The sequence below is a fragment of the Polistes canadensis genome, unplaced genomic scaffold, assembly GCF_001313835.1.
Source record: "Polistes canadensis isolate GaletaPanama2010 unplaced genomic scaffold, ASM131383v1 scaffold_161, whole genome shotgun sequence".
Classification (NCBI taxonomy): domain Eukaryota; kingdom Metazoa; phylum Arthropoda; class Insecta; order Hymenoptera; family Vespidae; genus Polistes; species Polistes canadensis.
The window spans coordinates 240649-261664 of NW_014569708.1; the positions used below are offsets into that span (position 1 = coordinate 240649).

At 29.4% G+C, this 21016-nt stretch overlaps 7 protein-coding genes across 14 annotated transcripts; 4 read left to right on the forward strand and 3 right to left on the reverse strand.

The window, feature by feature from the left end:
- Positions 1–208: 208 nt before the first annotated feature.
- Positions 209–1549, reverse strand: LOC106789035 (BTB/POZ domain-containing protein KCTD12). The gene has a single exon (XM_014752835.1). The coding sequence runs from the start codon at positions 1048–1050 to the stop codon at positions 316–318; it is 735 nt and encodes a 244-aa protein (XP_014608321.1). The 5' UTR covers positions 1051–1549; the 3' UTR covers positions 209–315.
- Positions 1550–2327: 778 nt separating this feature from the next.
- On the forward strand, positions 2328–7634 carry LOC106789042 (mucolipin-3-like). Of its 2 annotated transcripts, XM_014752852.1 has the most exons (4): positions 2957–3037; positions 3905–3971; positions 5362–5647; positions 5880–7634. In XM_014752852.1, the coding sequence occupies exons 2-4, from the start codon at positions 3955–3957 to the stop codon at positions 7356–7358; spliced, it is 1782 nt and encodes a 593-aa protein (XP_014608338.1). In that variant the 5' UTR covers positions 2957–3037; positions 3905–3954; the 3' UTR covers positions 7359–7634. The 2 variants fall into 2 exon arrangements, with proteins under 2 accessions (XP_014608337.1, XP_014608338.1); XM_014752851.1 differs by lacking the exon at positions 3905–3971 and having other exon boundaries at positions 2328–3037.
- Positions 7635–9114: 1480 nt separating this feature from the next.
- On the forward strand, positions 9115–12482 carry LOC106789038 (kelch-like protein 5). Of its 6 annotated transcripts, none has more exons than XM_014752843.1 (11): positions 9115–9192; positions 9307–9848; positions 9928–10089; positions 10166–10479; positions 10544–10639; positions 10716–10905; positions 10967–11194; positions 11270–11432; positions 11565–11777; positions 11866–12037; positions 12116–12482. In XM_014752843.1, the coding sequence occupies exons 2-11, from the start codon at positions 9650–9652 to the stop codon at positions 12182–12184; spliced, it is 1806 nt and encodes a 601-aa protein (XP_014608329.1). In that variant the 5' UTR covers positions 9115–9192; positions 9307–9649; the 3' UTR covers positions 12185–12482. The 6 variants fall into 6 exon arrangements, with proteins under 6 accessions (XP_014608329.1, XP_014608333.1, XP_014608327.1 ...); XM_014752842.1 differs by having other exon boundaries at positions 9142–9474; positions 9594–9848; XM_014752846.1 differs by having other exon boundaries at positions 9142–9474; positions 9714–9848.
- Positions 12483–13110: 628 nt separating this feature from the next.
- Positions 13111–15115, reverse strand: LOC106789039 (protein phosphatase methylesterase 1). The gene is made up of 8 exons (XM_014752848.1): positions 14878–15115; positions 14579–14771; positions 14409–14518; positions 14067–14300; positions 13906–13971; positions 13475–13797; positions 13263–13395; positions 13111–13167 (listed from the first exon to the last, which is right to left on the reverse strand). Exons 1-8 carry the CDS (start codon positions 14949–14951, stop codon positions 13149–13151), a joined length of 1152 nt encoding a protein of 383 aa, XP_014608334.1. The 5' UTR covers positions 14952–15115; the 3' UTR covers positions 13111–13148.
- An 860-nt stretch (positions 15116–15975) lies between these two features.
- On the forward strand, positions 15976–17048 carry LOC106789048 (adenylate kinase isoenzyme 6). The gene is made up of 3 exons (XM_014752867.1): positions 15976–16175; positions 16321–16472; positions 16613–17048. The coding sequence occupies exons 1-3, from the start codon at positions 16133–16135 to the stop codon at positions 16946–16948; spliced, it is 531 nt and encodes a 176-aa protein (XP_014608353.1). The 5' UTR covers positions 15976–16132; the 3' UTR covers positions 16949–17048.
- Positions 16944–18302, reverse strand: LOC106789047 (iron-sulfur cluster co-chaperone protein HscB, mitochondrial). Of its 2 annotated transcripts, XM_014752866.1 has the most exons (4): positions 18119–18293; positions 17731–17947; positions 17377–17633; positions 16944–17301 (listed from the first exon to the last, which is right to left on the reverse strand). In XM_014752866.1, the coding sequence occupies exons 2-4, from the start codon at positions 17863–17865 to the stop codon at positions 17172–17174; spliced, it is 522 nt and encodes a 173-aa protein (XP_014608352.1). In that variant the 5' UTR covers positions 17866–17947; positions 18119–18293; the 3' UTR covers positions 16944–17171. The 2 variants fall into 2 exon arrangements, with proteins under 2 accessions (XP_014608352.1, XP_014608351.1); XM_014752865.1 differs by having other exon boundaries at positions 17731–18302.
- Positions 18303–18720: 418 nt separating this feature from the next.
- Positions 18721–20526, forward strand: LOC106789024 (probable 28S ribosomal protein S6, mitochondrial). The gene is made up of 4 exons (XM_014752823.1): positions 18721–19143; positions 19355–19494; positions 19592–19753; positions 20103–20526. The coding sequence occupies exons 1-4, from the start codon at positions 19099–19101 to the stop codon at positions 20212–20214; spliced, it is 459 nt and encodes a 152-aa protein (XP_014608309.1). The 5' UTR covers positions 18721–19098; the 3' UTR covers positions 20215–20526.
- Positions 20527–21016: the final 490 nt, after the last annotated feature.

Here is a 21016-nt window from a genome sequence, read left to right on the forward strand (position 1 = left end):
GAGGAGAAGAAAAAGAAGAAGAGGAAGTAAAAGTAGAAGAAGAAGATGTAGAAGTAGAGGAATAAGAATAAGATGAAAGAATAAGAATCGATATTATCATGTCGTCCGATCGAGGTTGAACGTCCCGGAGATTGGCTGGCACGACGTCATCGTTCTTTTGAAACGTAATATCAGCATTCCATCCTTCCTTCTTTCTTTTCTTTCTTTCTTTCTTTCTTTATTTATTTATTTATTTCCTCATCCTAATAGAGTGAAGTTGAAAATTCGATCGAGTACTGCGTACCCTGCGAGCATCATAAATTAATCGCGATTTATTTATTCGCGTATGAAAACAAATTCGTTGTAATGATTCCAACGTGTCTCCTCAAAATCGACCCCTGCTTTGTACAATTCAAAATTACCGCCAGCCGTGCTAGAACCGCAGCTACCAGCTAACTTAAAGCCTTGCTCTTGAAGCATGTCAAAGGCCTGTTCGATAAAATTATGCTTCAAGAAAAATCTTGAAGTATAACGATCGGACAAACCGTGATTAGGATCACGACTTTCATTCAAGGTCTCCCCGAAGACGTCTCTGCAAAGTGCCACGCGACCGCACACGAGGATCCTTGATATTTTACGAAAGTTAACTTCAGTTAGACCTTCCCGACCAAATGCAAAACTTCCTCGATAGCCAATAGTTATGCATCCAGGTGTTCGTTTCCTCCAGGTCGATGATCCTCCGACGTCTTCGCTCTTTTCATCGATGATCCGTACCAAATCATTTAGACCATAATAAACCGCTTCCTTTTTCAATCTCTCGCATTCTTTCAATCCTTCCGGTAATATGACACTCTTATCGCGAAGATAATCGAGGATATAACGGAATAGATTACCGTCGCGATCGAGAAAATATTTTCCAGATGAATCCTTTTGAATAGGAAAATTCTCGGTAAATAGTAAACCCAAATGGCAAGTACTATCTTTTGTTAGGGTCTCCAGGGTGGTCGTATAACTGACACCACCCACGTTAAGATCCACTATCTTCTGTGTCTCCTCCTGTTGATCCACCATGCTCTCCACGTTAAACTCGACTAAGTATTGTAACACGCGCTCAGACTGGACTACTACTTCTCCTCGTCGTCGTCGTCGTCGTCGTAATTTAACAAAATCAAAATGAGAGATGATAATAATAATATTTCAGATCAGATCACTGATTATTATAAATAACACGGATCGAAGAATTGAGATTTAGAGAAATGAATTTTAAAATATCTTCTTTTCTTTGATCTTTCTCTCTCTCTCTCTCTCTCTTTCTCTCTTTTTTATTCTCTTTATCTTTTTCTCATTCGCACTATCTTTCGAAATAATTAGACAATATATAATCGGTCGATTTTCTGGAAGAAATTTATTCCTCGAAGTTGACCCGAGCAAAGTGGAAAGAGGACTGTGCTTAAAATCCTCGGAAGGAAACTCGAGTAACCTCGCACGGACACTTTGCGCGCGCGACAGGACTCACAAATAGCACGTATGTATCTTGTGCACGATATCCAACGACGAATGGACGACGACGCTGGCGCTATGAACGTTTTACCAAGGGCGCAGACACCAAAGACGAAGAGGTGGTGGAACGCGCGCACATATCCGCTCTTCGTTATTCGATCATCACATAACCACGCGTTGTATTTTTTTTTATTTTCTTTCATGAAGAAGAAAACCAAAATCATAATTAAAAAGAAACAATTAAAAAAGTTCCATGTATTGTATTTCAAAAGAAAAAAGAAATAAGAACCCGATCTTTTATGTTTACTTAAAAAACGAGATATCTTTTGACACGATTGAAAGTCATTCCGTGTAAGTTAAAGTAAGAGATCCAATTTGAATAATTTATAATTAAGCTTGAGAATATAGTTTCGTACGAAAACCTTTTCGCAAACTCACGTAACATCTCGTTAGTAATTCCGCAAGTATTCGTGATACTGTGATAATTTCGTGATGAAAGTAATAATTTCACTTTTTATACCACCCTGTTATACTCGGTTTATCGTTAACTTATCGCGCGTTCGTGTAATTGCCTACTAGCTTTCTTAATCGGAAATAAAAATGAAGATATTTTTTAATTTACAAAAGTATACTTTTAAAAAAAGCACGCGCACGCACATACAAGAACTAATATATACACGGAATAATTCTTATTTTTATCCAATAGGCGTCAAACTTTTATTCATTATAATCCAATTGGTATTAAATACACCTCAATTTTCATAATTAAATACATTAATATATCGAAAACGTGTCAATAAACTACAATTACGCTACGAAAATTTCAAATGAAACGCGCTAAATAGTATCATGCATCATATTGGCGAGTACAGCCGACGCCGTACGAAGATCGGCGAACGGGATGCAAGAGGGGGTCACGTGACTGATATGCCTACAGTAACGATCGCAGGAGAGCGCCACGATCAGTTGAGCTTGCAGCGAGCATTTGGAAGTATTGCACTTGTTTGTATTGTGTTGTATTGTTGAAGTAGAAACTGTCATTAACCTCAAACATATATTACACTGATTTAAAAAGAAGGGGTAAAAACTAATCATTATTAGAAAATTAAGTGAACAAAGAAAAGAAGAGAACCGAGATACTAGGTTATCACCCAACGATTATGTACCGTATCATTACGCAAAACGACGACGCATGCGAGCCGCTTACACTTTCATCGTCCACCGATGAATTGGACGCTAACTCAGCTGGTTGAAATAATAACGTCAACCACATTACATTACAACACGTAGTGCACATTTAACTCTTATTTATACCATCAGTACTAAAACAGCAATATCTATTTCAATAAATTATTTGCAAGAATTTATTATAATTATAAAGTGACGATTATTAACTAATGGAGGAAAATATGACAGAACAACAGAAAAGGATTCAAGAGGATGACTCTAACAATGCTATTGGTAATAGTATTCTTAGAAATCATTCTTGGAGTCAAGCGTTCGATAGCGAAGAAGGGGACGATGGAAATGAAAATGGACCACTTCGCGCTAGCTCAAGGTCAATATTTTATTTTATATTATTTCAAATTGATTAACAATTAAATGAATATGTTTGTGTATATTCTTGGATATAATAATATTTTATATTTGTATAAATTATATATGTATATATTATTTATCTTTATTTTTCTATTATTTTTTTCTTATTCTTATCATTAATATGTTAGTTGGTTGATTTCTTTTAAAAGCAATAAATATAGATCGATCTTTAATTTGATATCGATAGTTTATCGCAAATATATGTGTTATTTTTATATTTTTTTTGTTTCTTTTTCATTATCACATGCATATCTCTCTCTCTCTTTCTCTCTCTCTCTCTCTCCCTCTTTTTCTTACCCGCCCACCTACTCATTCATTCGCTGTTCTCATTTGAAAGCAAACAAGTAAGCGAGATACGTCGACCTTTGATTCGATTTCGATCCTTTGTCACAAATAATAAAGCAGCGCACTCTTGTTCGAAATATCGCACAAGTTTTCCGAAACATACACACCAAATCGATAAATCGTTCTTCGATCAGTTCGCGTTGAATCGTTGCCGAGAATCGAGATATACCTATATCTTTCTTTCTCTCTGGCTTTTATTTATCGTGCATATATATATATATATATATATACATATCTCTCTCTCTCTCTCTCTCTTTATGTAGTTCTGTCTTTCTAGTTCTCGTTCTATACAGCTTTTTCTCTCCCCCACACTTATTTCTTAATGCATTTCGATTTTAAAACAGTCTCGCTCGTTTTCTTCGCGAGTATAGTCTTATGTAAAAAAAAAAAGAATTAGGCTAAACAATAAAACGAATAATAATAATAATTAAGATACAAAAATTTCTTTTTTTGTTCGAACTAAAGTATTTTTCAAATGTAGACAATTCATTGAATCGATGAAAGTGTGAAGAAAGTTGCACGTGCATAATCATGAAGGTGTGTTATTGGTAAGTTAATTTTCTTTTTCCCTATCCCAATCATTGATAATTGATAATTGTTTTATATTTATTTTTCCTCGTTATAATAAATTGTGAACGTCTTTTTTCTATTTTTCTTTATTCTTTTTTTTTCTTTCGTTGTACAATTAAGTAGATATTGCGTAGCATTGTATAAATTACGTCACATGATTAGAAAGAGAAAGAGAAAAAGAGAAAAAAAAAAAGAGAGAGAAAGAGAGAGATGCGCCTTAAAACCTTCTACCTAATAATCGATTTCTATAGATTGATATTATATATTTGTAATCATGCGTGACAACGAATTACAATTTATTATAATTGTCATAATCGTAAGATGCAATTTTTAGTATTAAAAAAAAGAAAAAATATGATTAAAAAAATACTACTACGTTCTAAGGTAATAACGAATCTCTCTTTCGCAAATTCATGCAATCTAAAACTAATATTATCGATATGACGTAACAAGAAGTGCATTGATAAAAATGCGCGCGAGAAATGCGATATATTTGAAATTGATATATAAAAAAAAAGGAAAAGATGAGATAATTCAACGTAGAGAAAAATTATAATCGACAGGAAAGGTGGAATTAGGTCAACATTATTTCGTATGAAATGTTTCTACAAATTTTCACGTATTCTATGTAGATACACTAGACACATATAAATACATTATGTATAAGGAAATAAATATCGAGTAGTGCAAGTTATAATTTAAAATTAACATTAAATAAATCTTTCATTATATTGTTATTAACAAAATTTCGTGTGTAGTATCGTATTTTATGTTTTTTTTTTTGTTTTTTTTATTGCAAATACAATCCATCCTATCATTTTATTCGATTTAAATAATTAGAATAATAATAATAAATTGTAATGAAAGAAAAGAAAAGAAAAAAGAAACAAAATCTTTGAATTTTATATTACCATTAAAAACTACAAAATGAACTTTAAAGCAGCAAAATGTAAAAGACAAGTAGTATAATGGATAAATATAGATATCGTATCATTTAAAAAAGAAAAGCCATTTTTGGGATTTAGATCGTATTCAGCGTTCAGTAACGTGCGAAAGATAAGATTGTTCTGTTAGTTCCAATTATACGTTTGTGAGAGCAAATAAAACTCGTGTAAATGATAGAAAGAAATATAAAGAGGGAGAGAGAGAAAACGAGAGAAAGATAGTTTTGTATTAAAAAGAGAACGACCAAACGTTAATATCGATAAGAATTTATCATCTGAAATATTTCAAGTGTGAAGGCTAAAACTGTCTATATATAAAGACAATGAATAAACATTATTTTTAATTAATATTTTGATTAATTATAATCTGAAATAAAAATGTTAACGATATATAATGACCACTCCAATTGAATTATTTGTGAAGCTGCAATCGACCAATCGCAGAAGAAGATGATAGTTGTACCATGACGACTATCGCCGAGGATAAAATGAGGAGAAAGCTTAAATTCTTTTTCATGAATCCAATTGAAAAATGGCAAGCCAAACGAAGATTCCCATACAAATTCATTGTGCAGGTCTTCAAAATCGTATTGGTCACCGTTCAATTGTGCCTATTTGCGCATAACAATTATATGCACGTTAATTATACATGGGACAACCGTATTACGTTTTCTCATCTCTTTCTACGTGGATGGGATGCCACGCTTGAGGTAAAAAATACTTTAATATAAATATTTGAAAATAATAATACAAAAATTGCTGACTATTAACGTTTGAAAAATAAAATATTACGGAATATAAAATGAAAAAAATTTAATTTAATAGTAATACAAACAACTACGTGAAATTTTTTTAAACGATTATCTCCAAAATTATACTTTTGAACGTTCTAACTGTTAAGACATTTCTCAACAATATTGAGTATTTTATTAATATTTATAGGTACCTGCTTATCCTCCAGCAACTGGCCCATTAGCTCTCTACAAAAAGGATGCATTTTTCAGTACCATTGATTATGCATTAGCCGGTTATTATAATCTTAGTAATTCCATTGGTTCTTATTCGTACAACGCCGAGAATAATATGCCAGGAACCGTGGAATTATGTTTGCATCAATATAAAGAAAGCATTATATTCGGCTTCAACGAAAGTTACGTCTTTGATAAGGAGATCTTAAAAACTTGTGTGAACATAACTAAAGAGTGTCATGACAAATTCAATAAGTCGAAAAATTTATTGTCTACGCAAAACGTAGATGTGAATTTCTCGGCTCTAGTAATGGCATATTTAAAATTTGCAGTTAAAACTGTTAATCTCAAAGCTGCCGGTCCGATGACACCACCAGATTGTTACCAGTTCGATATTAAAATCATTTTTGATAATCGCGATTTAGACGGACAAATGTTATTATCCTTGGATGCCGAGCCACAAAGATTATATTGCAAGGGTGACACCCGTTATATAATGGACAATCAAATCGAGTCCGCATTAAGAACATTATTAAATTTACTCGTCATATTTATATGTAGCGTATCACTTGCCCTATGCTCGAGAGCCATTTACAGAGCGCAATTGCTTAAACTCGAGACTATGAATTTCTTCAAAAAAACTTACGGAAAAGAGTTAAGTTTAGAAGGTAAAGTAGAATTTTGGAATCTTTGGTACATAATGATAATTATCAACGATCTCCTCATCATCATCGGTTCCTCCATAAAAGAACAAATCGAGAGAAAATATTTTGGTAGCGATCACTGGAACGTTTGTAGTATATTTTTAGGTACGGGTAATTTATTGGTATGGTTTGGCGTATTAAGATACCTCGGCTTTTTCAAAACATACAATGTTGTTATATTGACATTGAAAAAGGCTGCTCCCAAAGTAGCTAGGTTTTTAATATGCGCCATATTGATATACGCCGGTTTCACTTTTTGTGGCTGGTTAATATTAGGTCCGTATCATATGAAATTTCGATCGCTCGCAACTACTTCCGAATGTTTGTTTGCGCTTATCAACGGTGACGACATGTTCGCAACATTTACCATAACGTCGTTCAAATCCCCGATGCTGTGGTGGTACTCGAGAATTTATTTATACACCTTCATTTCTTTGTACATTTACGTCGTATTAAGTTTATTTATTTCTGTGATAATGGACGCCTATGATACGATTAAAATTTATTATCGAGATGGCTTCCCCAAAAACGATGTGCAAACTTTTATATCCGCTTGCACGGATGAAGCATCAAGCGGCCTCTTCAGAGACGGATGCGATAAAGGTGATATTACGGAGCTTATTGATAGGTTTTGTTGTTGTCGGAAAAGACCCTCTTATGGTTCTTTCTCGGGATCGAACACAGATTTTTCTATTAAAACTGAACAAACCTGTGGAGAAAGAGGAGGAACAGGAGCCATCTGTGTATAGTTCGTTAAGGGATTATTTTCCAAGCACAAATTATGGTTCCACTGTTACGTGAATGATTATAATTAAGGTTTAGAAAAAATTCTTTTTTTTAATAATATTATTATCTTAGGTAATTAAATTTCGTTTAGATACAAAAAAAAAATTTGTAACCTTTTGTGCATTTATCGTCAATGCTATATTATCAAAGTTTTATTCAATGGTGCTAATATTACATATGTATTATTATGATTCCACAGTAGAGTAATAGAAAATATTAGAACGTTTTACTTTTAATAAATTATATTTTTTTTTCTCTTTTTTTATTTTTTTCCGTTGTTTTATTTTTCTTCTTTTAACTGACCATTTGAATAATTCATGAAATATGTGTTTAAATAACAAGAAAATAGATAAAAGGATTTTATCTCGTAGACAATGTAGCTGCATAGTTAGAAAGATTATTCTCTTTCGCAAAAAACTATACCATATTTTTATGACGACAATGGTGACGATGTTTAAAATAGAAAAAGAAACGTTTTAACTATGATATTGTATTTTTTTTTATTGCTGTGACTAACTGCCACAATAATTTGCAATTGAAGCCGTTCATAAATATTATGTTTAGTTTAAACAATGAGATTATTAATTCAAATAATATAATTTTTATTACTTGAATTTATTTACCATCAATTTTTCGATCGAATAGGATCGTTCAAAGTATTAGAATCAATGACAATAATAATAATAATAATAATAATAATAATAATAATAATAATAATATATTAATTAAAAATGAAAGAATAAACTATCTTATTTTAAGAAAATATTCGATTTACGAACACGTTGAATGCATGAAACAAATTAATACGATTTAAAAAAAGCAAAATAAGGCAGCTTTATCTTATATTTTACATTGCATTAAATAATTTGTTAAAATTAATCCTGATTTTTCATTGCTTTCAAATTGCCGAATTTTAATCTTCGTACTATAGATATAAATCAAATTTGAAATAGAAATAATTGAATAATAGTGTATTAATGTTATTATTAATAATAACAAACAAACTCTTTAACGTTACATAAATTTAACAAAAAAAAAAACAATATTAGAATAAAGTAGCTCAAATGGATATAAATGAAAAGAATTATTATTATTATTATACGTGCAATTAATTATCCATATATGAAAGTATTCAAGCTGCATATTTCATAAAGATGCAGCGACTAGATGATTTATACATATAAAAAATTGTATATTACAATTCAAACCGAAACATAACAATCCAAAGAAATATATTTATATATTTACATTGAAATAAAATATATTCAATTTCTTTTTATGACTTATTTTAACACGCCCGTATTTATTTATACAAATTATACTCTTCAAATTATATATTAATTTCTTTATAAATGCAAAATTTGTTTAAATAGATCAAAATAATCAAAAATATATTCGAAAACATTAAATTAAATTACTATAAAAATAAAAGGACAAGTATTTTATACGCACACAAAATAAAAAATATATTAATCATAATTTTTTATAAAACATTGACTGCAAGTCCAAAATATTTTTTAATAATAAAACTTGTATGATATTTCTAAACAACTGTTTAGAAATTTAATATAATGTAATTACTTTTATAATTAATTTTACATAATATATATTCTAAGTTTTTTTTCAATTAAATTTTACATTTGCAAACCTATAATATGGTATGATATTTACAAATTTCAAATATAATTACACATATCATTGTAATGGCGCCACTATAGAGCGAAATGTTTTAACATTTTACCGACCGTGCTTTAAAATTGCTGGCTGCTTTTCCATCATATATTATAGTAAATTTAGGTAACAAAATTCCTCTTACAGTTATTCTAATGATTTCCATGTATTACCATCATGTTCATTTTATTTATTTTCCATAGTAAATTAACTTTTACTAGATTCATTGTAATGAATTAGGTACGATTATTACTACGCCATAAAAGAAAGAAAGAGTTTAATCGATGACCAGTGGTCATTGACCACAATCCAAAATAATCGAGTGTTTACTGTTTACATGAAAGGCTAATCAAATTTGACGTTTAACACAAATACAACTGCCAAAACAAACCACGTCCGTATTGAAGGGTTTGTAGTAATATGATAGTATTAATTTTTACGATGTTCATTCATTGAACAGAATTAAATTTGTATTTTATAACGAAAAAAAAGAAAAGAAAACAAAAAGTGTTCATTTACATCAATAGATAAAAAAAAATTTTATTCAAGAGAACAATCGACGAATAGAATTTGTTGATTAAAAATGTCGAAAATTTTTGCATCGATGATGAATAAGAACGAAACAGAAACGGAGTTTTCGTTTGTAGACAAGGAACCTTCTCCGAGTGAGCATAGTTTTTCGAATATTGTTGGAATAGTATCTAAACATGCAGAATCTAGTTTACGTATAATGGAGGAATATTTGGACAAACAACAATTAACAGATGTAGTATTAATCGCAGGTATAGCATTTTCTTTTGTTAGATTGTTTCTTTTATTTTTTTATCAAATGATTAATTTTCATTGAGTTTAATTGTACAGGCAATAAGCGTATTCCGGCACACCGTTTGGTACTCAGTGCAGGCTCTGAATATTTTGCTGCTATGTTTACTGGTTTCCTAAAAGAATCCAAGGAAAATGAAATTGAATTAGTCGACGTCGATGGAGATGCTTTATCTTCGTTGGTTCGTTATTGTTACACCGGTAGGATTACATATAATTTCATATATATTTTTATTATTGCCTCTCATTCTAACTCGTTTTGTTCTTTTTATTTTAGGATGCATAGAACTTAAAGAAGACAGCGTACAAACTCTCTTAGCAACAGCGCATTTGTTGCAACTCCATCCAGTTGTCAAAGCATGTTGTAAATTTTTAAGAAAACAACTCCATCCGAGTAATTGTTTAGGGATACGCATGTTCGCGGATATGCACGGTTGTTTGGATTTACTTAAACAGGCGCATGCATACACAACGGAATATTTCATGGAAGTTATCAAAAATCAAGAATTTTTACTATGTTCTGCTGATCAAGTAGCTGAATTATTAGAATCCAATGATCTCAATGTTCCTTCTGAAGACACTATATTTCACGTAAGATAGTAGTATCATTATATTATTTGTGGTTTACTGTTTATATTTTAACATCGTGTTTCAGGCTCTTACGGCTTGGCTTAAATATGACTTACCTAATAGAAAAAAATATGCCAGTAGATTGTTGAGTTTAGTTAAATTGCCTTTATTATCGCCAGCAGTAAGTTAAAACTTATTCCCTGTTGCAAATATATATTTTCAAAATAAGAATTAACTTATTACTGATGAAATAATAGTTTATAGCAGATCATATAGAAAGTAACGAAATCTTTAAAGATCAAAAATCTGCTCAAGAACTTATAATAGAAGCGTTAAAGTATCATCTTCTACCTGAACGTAGACCACTACTGCAATCTAATCGTACAAAACCTAGAAAAGCAACTGTTGGTGAGTTATTAGCGGTCGGAGGAATGGATGCCAGCGAAGGTAACAATAAAAAATTATTTACAAATAACTCAGAGAAACTTTAAATATTTTTTTACCATAGGACCAACATTGTTGATATACTCGTTTTCATTGCGAAAAAATTCATGGAAGTCTGTAGCCACAATGTGGGGTAAACGTCTCCAATTTGGTGCTGCTGTTGTTGATAGGAAATTAATTATCGCCGGCGGTAGAGATGGTTTGAAAACTTTAAACACTGTTGAATGTCTTGATTTTTCTGCTCATGTTTGGTCTACTTTACCACCTATGAATGTTCATAGACATGGATTAGGTATAATTAATTACACTATAGATATGTAAAGGTGTATTATCGACAAATCATCTGTAATAACATGCTATGATGTAGGAGTTGCAGTCTTAGGTGGACCATTGTATGCGGTTGGTGGTCATGATGGTTGGAGTTTTCTTGATACAGTTGAAAGATGGGATCCAAATACAAAACTATGGCGTCCTATAGCACCTATGTCTATACAACGTTCTACAGTTGGTGTAGCCGCATTAAATGACAAGTAGCGTTAAATTAATAGAATTGCATTATTATAGAAAACATATGATCTTTATAATAGATATAAACATCAATATGTTTTGATTACCACATTATTTTTATTTTTATTTATTTTTGTTTTTGTTTTTTTTTTTAGATTATACGCTGTAGGTGGTAGGGATATTAGTTCCTGTTTAAATACAGTCGAGTGTTATGATCCTCATACGAACAAATGGACCGCTTGTGCTCCAATGTCAAAACAAAGAGGTGGTGTAGGAGTAGGTGTAGTGAATGGATGTCTTTATGCTCTCGGTGGCCATGAGGCACCAGCGAGCAATCCCAATGCTAGTAGATTTGATTGTGTAGAAAGGTAGCAGAATATGTACATGTAGTTTGATAATCTTTCACAACGTGATATACACATAATTTTCTTAAATAAAAAATACATTATTCCACAGATATGATCCCAAAACTGACACATGGACAATGGTAGCACCAATGAGCGTAGCAAGAGATGCGGTTGGTGTTTGCGTCCTTGGAGATAAACTTATGGCTGTAGGTGGATATGATGGTCAACAATACTTGACACTGGTTGAAGCATATGACCCACATCTTAATAAATGGGAACCAGTAAGTGTGCATTTAAAATATTTGTCAGTTTGTAAATGATTACAGTGAATGATTGATAATCTGATGTTATGCCATAAGGTTACACCTTTGCTGACTGGACGTGGAGGTCCTTGCGTTGTTATAGAAAATTCCCTAAGTGATGTATAATTAATGGTCATAAATGCTTACACAAATTCTTGACTACGAACAAGTAACATTCCTATAATAATTCTAAAAAACTACCATATATTAGAATCTATTTTATCATCTATAAAGTATTCAGTAATTTAATACATTTAATATATCCCATAATATTTAAGAGAATAAGAAACATATTATTATTAAACTATATATGTAAGTAAATATTGTGATAAATTTTTTCTATTATTTTATTTTACGATAACTTATAAAAATATTTAGATAAATTTTAAAATATAACAAACAATTCAAAGTTTATTTTATATCTGAATAAGAAAATTCTATATAAAATGAAATATATATTTAAAATAATTTTCAATTTATATTTTATATACAAAGACAATTCACAGAATTAATTACAAAGAATTAATTATAAATAACTCTCTTATAAATAGAGTTAATGAATCAATCTTTCTAAATATTAACATATTTGTCAATAGTATTTAATATTAATGTATATACAGAGGATGTTGACGAACATAATCCATTCAAAAATGATGTTCGTTAATCTATCACCCACTGTACAGTTCTACAAATCTTACACACAGTGTCACTTCTTTTATTTATTCTATGAGGCGTTCATTATTGGAACATGTGTTTGTTGGCCGATATAGAAATATTTCGCGAAAGTATTCGTTGTTCAATTAGTTTGCAGTCCAAACTATTCATTAACCGATCACCTATTGTACTATAAAATATATATAGGCTATAAATATAAATATATATATATAAGAAACAAATTTATATTTCCGCCAATGATGTAATACGTTTATTTACACTCTCTTTCTTTTTTTTCTCTTTTATTTTTATGAACATATTCTTTCAATAAATTAGCTGTCCAATGGCTATAAATTAATTCATTCAATGCTTTCCAAATTATATTATTTTTATTAATTTATATCTAATTTAATATATTTATTCATTATTAATTAATTTAGCAAGCAGGGAAAGTTCTGAAAATAATAAATAAAAATTATATATGAGATTAATATTAAGAAAATTAATGGTATCAATTGAATTTGTTATATTATACAAGAAAAACATCTACCGTGGAAAGTCTGAAGCAGGTTCTGCAAATTTGTGTCTAACCATAAATGTTGCAATAGCTTCTGCTACTTTGTCCGGTACATCTTCATGAACAGCGTGTCCACATGCTGGTAAAACTTGCATTTGAAACTTTCCTAATTATGATAAAGCATTAATATATATTAATTAAAAATATTTAGTTAAATATTAATGTAATTAGATGTTAATTAATACCTTGCATTTGACCAACTGTAAGTTCTCTATCAAGTCTATCTACTCCCGCTAATAATAATACTTTAGGGATTGGAATATTTAAAAACGACGCCGATAATCCTTTAAACCATCCAAACCAGTGTTGTTCAGTTTTGGCTAAATCTATTCTCCACACATACTTCTTATTAGTATGTACGAAAGAAGATGTAGGTGGTGGCATAGTAATAGAATCTTCCTCTTCAATAACATCTTCGCGGTGAATCACTGGTTCAGGATCACATTCGCATGAAGATGTTTGTGAAAGGGAATTAATATCGTGAGTCGCTAACTGATTGGTTTCAATACTAAAAAAATAAAACAATTAAATAAATACATTACTCTTTAAAGTCGTAGCATAACTTTTTACAAGTATGTGATCATAAATGTACAAGAATTTTAAGAAACTCACTAACTTCTTTATTTGTCCAGGTACTGAAACTTTAGCCGACTGTACATTTCGAATTTGTCCACTTCGTACACTAAAAGATAATGTTAAAAGTAAATATGCATATTGAATGAAAATACACAAAACGGATCTTGTTAAGTATAAAAATTAGAGAGTTTATGTGCGTACCACCATTCTATAGCTTGAGGAATAGTACTAAAACTAGATGGCCGAGATCTTAAGAAACTTTGCATAGATGCTAAAGCATCCATAGCTGTCCCTTCGACAACATCAATCACTCCCAAACCAGCTAAATTGGCTAATAATGATGCAGCTTTAACAGCCACCGCACCTCCCATGCTATGACCGACTATAATTACTGGTCCTTCTTCTATAGTCACTTCTATAACTGCTGCTACATCCCTAAAAAAAAATTAAATAAATAAATGAAATAAAATAAGTGACTATGCTAATATTATAATATTTACTAAGTTTACATATAAGATAATAGATTTCAAATATTCAACATACAAAGCTAAAGTATCTGCGGACAAATCTTCTTCATTAGTTGTATGCGTATCTCCGTGACCTCTAAGATCAATCGCCATAACTTTACAGATTACCATCGTCATAATAGATTTCTAAAATATATAAAATAGCAAATTGTGCTACATTTCATAAATTGAATCATAAATACTTACTGTAAATTCTGCCCACGTTAAAGCACTATAACCACCACCATGTAATAAAACCAACGTTGGTCCTTGTGTTCCTTTAGTATAAATATGAAAAGTATTTTCTCCTATTTTGATATCAGTGGAATGATCAAAGTATGGAGTCCATTGTACAGGATCATAATCTCTTTTGCGTTGAAAACCTTTAGTCTTATTTATCCTAAAATAAATATAAAACACAAAAAAAAAAAACAAAAAATAAAAACTGACATTTTCAAGGTAATGCATTGAAGACAAAAAATAATATGTTGATTATTGAGACTAACCTAGATCCATGACCAAAATTGATACCCGCCGGCGGCAATTTAGATTTTAATACTGATTTTTGAAGGGAAGACATACTGATAGCTCTTTAAATACGTTTCACAGTAAATATTATTAACTTGCAACTAGTTATTAATCTAGTCTGATAAGCAAATCAACAATTTGTTTTGATCTAAGAAAACCACGTTTGTAATATTCCTAGATGTCCATATCGACGAGTAATTGTAAGTTAGTCCACCGACATTGTTAGACGAGTTAATCGTATAATGCAATTTTATATCCGCCATTATTACCCGGTAAATTTAAATGTACATATAGATATAGGATATTTTAGATTTATAATAATTTGTTTATATTGATGCAACCAAATTACTTCACCTTGCATGAGTTATTAATTATGAATGTGTTTTATTAATCAATAATAATTCATTACTATGATAGAAAAGCGTCATAAATAAAGATCGTCATTTTTATCGTTTCATTTAATATATCGATCAACATCACTACCGAAAAGTTGGCATGGGACCTCAACAGCAGAAAAAAATGAATAAATACTCTTAACTGCACATTAATTGCATATTTATAATCTATAATTGCACACTTTATTAGTTAGTTATTATGAATTGAAAATAAAAAAACGTTTTGTCCTATTTCTAAGCAAAGCAGTAAAGCGAGCAATTATGGATTTTAAATAAGCAATTAGTGATCAATTAAGAGCAATTATTCATTTTTTTCTGCGGTGAAGGTTTTTCTACTATCGGTAATTCTGATGGTAAGTTACCATCAGATCTTTTTGGTCGGTAAGACTGGCGATAAGATAAAAGTAGAACACTACTATTACCGATATGATGCTTAGCAATGTTACTAGAATTTCAATAAATTTTAACTTGTTTATTTCCTAGTAACTTTTAATAGCAAGTAGTGTACACAAAATGAATGTGTAATTAAATTCTATATACATTCAAAAACATTTATATATACATTTATTTTGCACTATCGCTAATTCAGTTTTCTACAATATGCTGTGTTATTGACAGTGAATATTAATCCTTTTACTGCAAAATGCATTAATTGTGTGGTACTACTGTCGCATCGGGTGCATATAAGCGCCACTACATTAAAAGACTAACTTCCGACGGAAATATATAACGAGACAGCTAGCAGTAATGGAATAAATAGTTTAGTGTTGCTAAAAATCAATGTTTTCGTTCATTTCTATTAGATTAGATGGATCGTTTATAAATAAATCTTCTTAAAATGAATACAACTAACAGAAAGTTGCCAAACATTTTGGTGTCAGGTAATCGTTATTAATTTATTATATGTATTTCAATGATTATTTATTTTTTATTCAAAGTTTAGTTCAGAAATACTTGTTTACATTACCCTAATTATTTAATTATTATTATTAAAAATATTTAATAACTTTGTTATTCTTTTTTTAGGTACACCAGGTGTTGGTAAAAGTTTAATGTGCCGTTTATTATCAGAAAGAACAGGATTAGATTGGTTAGAAGTTAGTAAATTAGCTATTGAACATAATTGTTTAGAAGAATACGATGAAGTATATCAATGTCCAATCTTGGACGAAGATAAGGTTTATTTTCATAATTTATTTAATCTTCCTCTGTACACAATAATATAACTTATATTAATTATATTAATATAATATATAATTAATTATATTAATATAATATATAATTAATTATATGATATATTATTTATGTTTGTTTACAGTTACTCGATAATATGGAAAGCGTTATGAGCGAAGGTGGAAAAATCGTTGATTATCACGGTGTTGATTTCTTTCCAGAAAGATGGTTCGATATAGTCTTCGTTTTAAGAACCAATAATACAATTTTATATGATCGGTTATTTGAACGAGGATACAGAGGGAAAAAATTAACAGACAACATAGATAGTGAAATATTTCAAATAATTACAGAAGAAGCTAGAGCATCGTATAGGGATGCAATAGTTCATGAATTACAAAGCAATACAATGGATGAGGCTATGGATAATGTTAATAAAATATGCCAATGGATTGAACAATGGACAATAGACAATCAATAGTTGTTAAATAAAATTTATATTTTAGAATTTAACACATGATTTCTACTTATTTATCGACACTGTATATATATTATTTAAGAAATATAAGTAACAGTGATCACAGATAATTCAACTAAATGAATTTGATTAGTTCTATCATTTACAAATTAAACTATTTGTACATCGCAATTTCTATATATACATACATCGTAAATTACATGTTCGACATGTAAATTTAATTAATTTAATCTACAATACCTAAATCTTGTTTAAGCGTTTTTAATTTATTTTCGATATTCGCATAATACTTCATTTTGACCAATACTTCTTTTGCTTGTTCCAGGTTGTTATTACGAAAAGAATCAGCTACTTTCCTAAATAAACATATTTTATTAATTTCATATAAAGTATCATTATATATTGATAATATTAAGATAAATAATTATTACTTAGATAGTTTGTGCAGTATGATTTTGTTTTCTTGCATCAATCGAACAACTTTTTCCTTATCGTTCAAAGCTGATTCTATTTCCTCATTCCTTTCCATTATTTCCATCAAAAATTCGGGATTTATGCTAGTGGTTTCTTCAGGAATAGATATACCTTTTAATTGTAGCATATACAAACCTCTTTTTAATGGATTTGTTAACGTACTGTAAGCTTTGTTTAGTAAAGAGGATAACGACTCTGAAATGCGCTGTTCTCTCTAACAACACATAAAACAAATTTAATAGATTCATTTTTATTAAATACCATTATCATTGTCAAGAATAAATTAATAATATAAAAATAAAAACATTTACCTCCATTCTGTTACCAAACCTATCAGGATGCAACATTTTTTGCAATTGTGTGTACTTTTCATGAACTTCATCATTATTAACATTGTAGTCGAGTTTCACACCAAGAATATCAAAATAATTCAAATTTTCGGGCATTTCTTGAAGAGTCTTGCATTGTGAACAAAATAATTCAGATTTGTATAGGAAATTACAGTTCCAACATTTAGAAGGACTATCACTAGAATATTGCAAAGTACTTAATGAAATTGTTGGATTATTTGTAACTTTGTGTGTAGAATAAAAATACAATTTTCGTCTTTCTTTTAATAAATGAGAAAAGACAGAATTTTTATTAACAATTGGACGAACAACTTTCGACATAAACATTTTAATATTATAAATTTCTAACCTAAGCGTGTCAACATCTGAACGAATACTAAAGTATTAATGATCGATGAAATGTAACATGAACAAAAGATTGCATGATTCAAGAGTATTCCTAGTTTAACCTTTAAGTTTAAAGTATAAATTTAAAGTTTTCTTGATTATTTTATAGATTAAAATTCTTTCTTTTTTCAGTAAAATTAATATATGACGCAATCAAATGAATATATAAAAGACAAAAATATAATAAATTATTAGTTAAAATTAATTCATTTTTTTAATTTAAGATATTAATGATATCAGCTTCGATAAATCTTATTTTATTTATTCAACAATCATATGTTAAGAATGCAAACAAAATTAATTTTTTTTATCTATAGTCTCTGTCGGTAAGGAAGTTCACTATTGTATATTGGTTTATCTTTTTTATTAATAAATTATATTTTTTATTTATTATTATTTATTTTTGTTTATAAGAGGCAAATAAATAATTAAAATTCAATTCATTTTAATTAATTAAAAATATAGATTACAAGAGAATTATATTCTGAATTATTTACTGACAGTTTAGACTTCTAGTGTTTTTTATAGTTCATGGTGTTAACAGTTGAAATAGTGTTATTATCACGAAGCCTAGATAGAAGGGGAACGAACGCAGTGTTATAAATGTATCTACGTATATGCAGCATGAAAGGATGATTTCTACTGCCACTAGAGAACGCGTCAATTCGATGGGTCAGATTTTTCAAATATATATAGTTATATCCACGAAGCTAAGACTTCATGGTTGTACCCACATAGAGTTTCGCACGAAAATCTGAACTCCCAAACACCAGCGCTACCCTCATGGAGAATTATCGTACCCGATGTTTCCTCATTTTCAACAACACAAATTCAACGACAATGCGTATCGCGTTCGTTCTCCTTCTATCTAGGTTACATGGTTATTAAAGTGAGAGTAGTTTTTTAAAAATAAATAAACATATAAATAAATAATATTTAAACATGCCAACTTACGAGATGCCTTTACTTATTCGCATAATGAATAAGGTAACATATTTTAGTTCATCACTTAATATTTACTTTTATATAAGATGAAAGTAGAATTACAGGTTAAAATATTTGTGTTTAAATTTCAAAGACTTTTGAAACAGTCTTACATTTAAAAATTCATACATTTATTTATTAATTATTTAGGTTTTACTTTAAATTCAATATTGAATAAAAATAACATTTATTAATAAATTAAAATAATTTGCAGCCGGAGACATTCAACGCTTTGAAGAGAGTAGCAACGGCAATCTTTGACAGAGGTGGAATTATCAGAAAAATAGAAAATTTAGGTGTTAAAGAATTACCATGCAAACTCTCTTTTAGAGGAAGCACATATAGAGAAGCGACGTAAGTTTTATAAGATGTCAAAATACATTATATCTACATTGCTTTTCTTAACCATTACAAATAATTATATATAATAATTACATGACTTTCTTTTTAGTCATTTCTTGTATTATTTTGACGTACCTCCATCAACGTTAACAAATCTTATCGATGAATATAATCGAGATATTGATATTCTTAGAAATAAAGTTTACAAACAAGAAACCCCAAAGCCAATTGAATGTACATTGCACGAAGAATTATTACCTCCTATTTACAGGTAAATATTTCATTATCTTTCTCATTTTAAGTCAAAAAGTAATTTAACCCTTTGTATTATAATTTAACATGCGGAACCGCGTGTCAAAGTCACTGTAATATTTTATGCTTCTTGTATTTGGCTTGTAAAATTCACTACGAGTAAGATTCGTGTTTGGGCTATAAAACGTATCACGAATCTCGCACGTTGTTATAGTGCTAGGGTTTATTAAAGCCAAAAGGCAAAAATAAATCATTTACAATTATTTCATTATCTTCCTCAAATAAAATGTATACACACAGCGTTTAGGCGTATGTATGTATGCGGGTTTATATTATTTAATACTGTAAATATTAATTTGATATTTTAGGAAAGAGGTACAAAAATTAATGGAGATTGGTGCTAAACAGAAAAAGAAACACCAGGAAAAACAATTTAGCCGTAAATTGAAGTATTATCCTTCCAAATCAAATCAGCTTTAATAATATTTTTATCTATCTATAGATATTGTCGTAAAATATTAAATATATATATAATACTATATGTATATAATACTAATGTATATAGTTTAACAATATATAAAATAATTCTCTTTGTTTGGTCAACGGCCTCGCCTCGTTGAAAAAACTAATTCCCTTATCAGTAAAATTGAGCAACGATGCTGGTAATTGAATGACTCCAAGGAGGTATCAAAGAACAAATTTGTAAAAAATGGACTATATATAATAAATTAATGAAGACTATAGACTCTCTACGTTTGAGAAGATCAAATTATTGAATTATAGTTAAATCAGACTATGAGAAACTAAAAAATATCTATAAATTCAATGCAAGAAAAAAATATCAATTATGTTTATTTATTATTTATTTTGTTGATACTTTAGTTACATCATGAAAAAATTTTCTTTTTTTTTTTTATAATCATCAAAAATATTTGTACAAAATACTTAATATAATTATATATCATATATCATTATATATGTATATATATAATGATTATTATAATCATCAATATCTCACGTGGAAAACATGAACTTTTTAATATAATATGATTACGCTTTAACACGTACGAGTTTTGAACGTAACATTAACAGAGTAACGTTGCAATAATGGTCCTGTATTATAATATACTTCTAATACATAACAATTATTTATTTCTCTACACTGCCCAATATAAGAAATTTGTTAATGCCTTTGTTCTCGGTTTTTTCATATATATATATAATATATTCTATATTTGTGTTTAGTCAAGAGAGCTATATATATTTATATATACTTGTGCAG

Coding starts and splice junctions, on each gene's coding strand:
- LOC106789035 (XM_014752835.1), bottom strand. CDS start 1,050: ATGGTGGATCAACAGGAGGAGACACAGAAGATAGTGGATCTTAACGTG.
- LOC106789042 (XM_014752851.1), top strand. CDS start 2,877: ATGGAGGAAAATATGACAGAACAACAGAAAAGGATTCAAGAGGATGAC. Junction 3,038..5,361: donor CCACTTCGCGCTAGCTCAAG/GTCAATATTTTA, acceptor TTATTTGTGAAG/CTGCAATCGACCAATCGCAG. Junction 5,648..5,879: donor GATGGGATGCCACGCTTGAG/GTAAAAAATACT, acceptor TAATATTTATAG/GTACCTGCTTATCCTCCAGC.
- LOC106789038 (XM_014752843.1), top strand. CDS start 9,650: ATGTCGAAAATTTTTGCATCGATGATGAATAAGAACGAAACAGAAACG. Junction 11,195..11,269: donor TGTTCATAGACATGGATTAG/GTATAATTAATT, acceptor GCTATGATGTAG/GAGTTGCAGTCTTAGGTGGA. Junction 12,038..12,115: donor ATCTTAATAAATGGGAACCA/GTAAGTGTGCAT, acceptor TTATGCCATAAG/GTTACACCTTTGCTGACTGG.
- LOC106789039 (XM_014752848.1), bottom strand. CDS start 14,951: ATGTCTTCCCTTCAAAAATCAGTATTAAAATCTAAATTGCCGCCGGCG. Junction 14,772..14,877: donor AATTTTGGTCATGGATCTAG/GTTAGTCTCAAT, acceptor TATTTATTTTAG/GATAAATAAGACTAAAGGTT. Junction 14,301..14,408: donor TCCGCAGATACTTTAGCTTT/GTATGTTGAATA, acceptor ATTTTTTTTTAG/GGATGTAGCAGCAGTTATAG.
- LOC106789048 (XM_014752867.1), top strand. CDS start 16,133: ATGAATACAACTAACAGAAAGTTGCCAAACATTTTGGTGTCAG. Junction 16,176..16,320: donor GCCAAACATTTTGGTGTCAG/GTAATCGTTATT, acceptor TTCTTTTTTTAG/GTACACCAGGTGTTGGTAAA. Junction 16,473..16,612: donor CAATCTTGGACGAAGATAAG/GTTTATTTTCAT, acceptor GTTTGTTTACAG/TTACTCGATAATATGGAAAG.
- LOC106789047 (XM_014752865.1), bottom strand. CDS start 18,096: ATGTTTATGTCGAAAGTTGTTCGTCCAATTGTTAATAAAAATTCTGTC. Junction 17,634..17,730: donor GGTTTGGTAACAGAATGGAG/GTAAATGTTTTT, acceptor ATGTGTTGTTAG/AGAGAACAGCGCATTTCAGA. Junction 17,302..17,376: donor ATACTGCACAAACTATCTAA/GTAATAATTATT, acceptor ATGTTTATTTAG/GAAAGTAGCTGATTCTTTTC.
- LOC106789024 (XM_014752823.1), top strand. CDS start 19,099: ATGCCAACTTACGAGATGCCTTTACTTATTCGCATAATGAATAAG. Junction 19,144..19,354: donor TTATTCGCATAATGAATAAG/GTAACATATTTT, acceptor AATAATTTGCAG/CCGGAGACATTCAACGCTTT. Junction 19,754..20,102: donor TTATTACCTCCTATTTACAG/GTAAATATTTCA, acceptor TTGATATTTTAG/GAAAGAGGTACAAAAATTAA.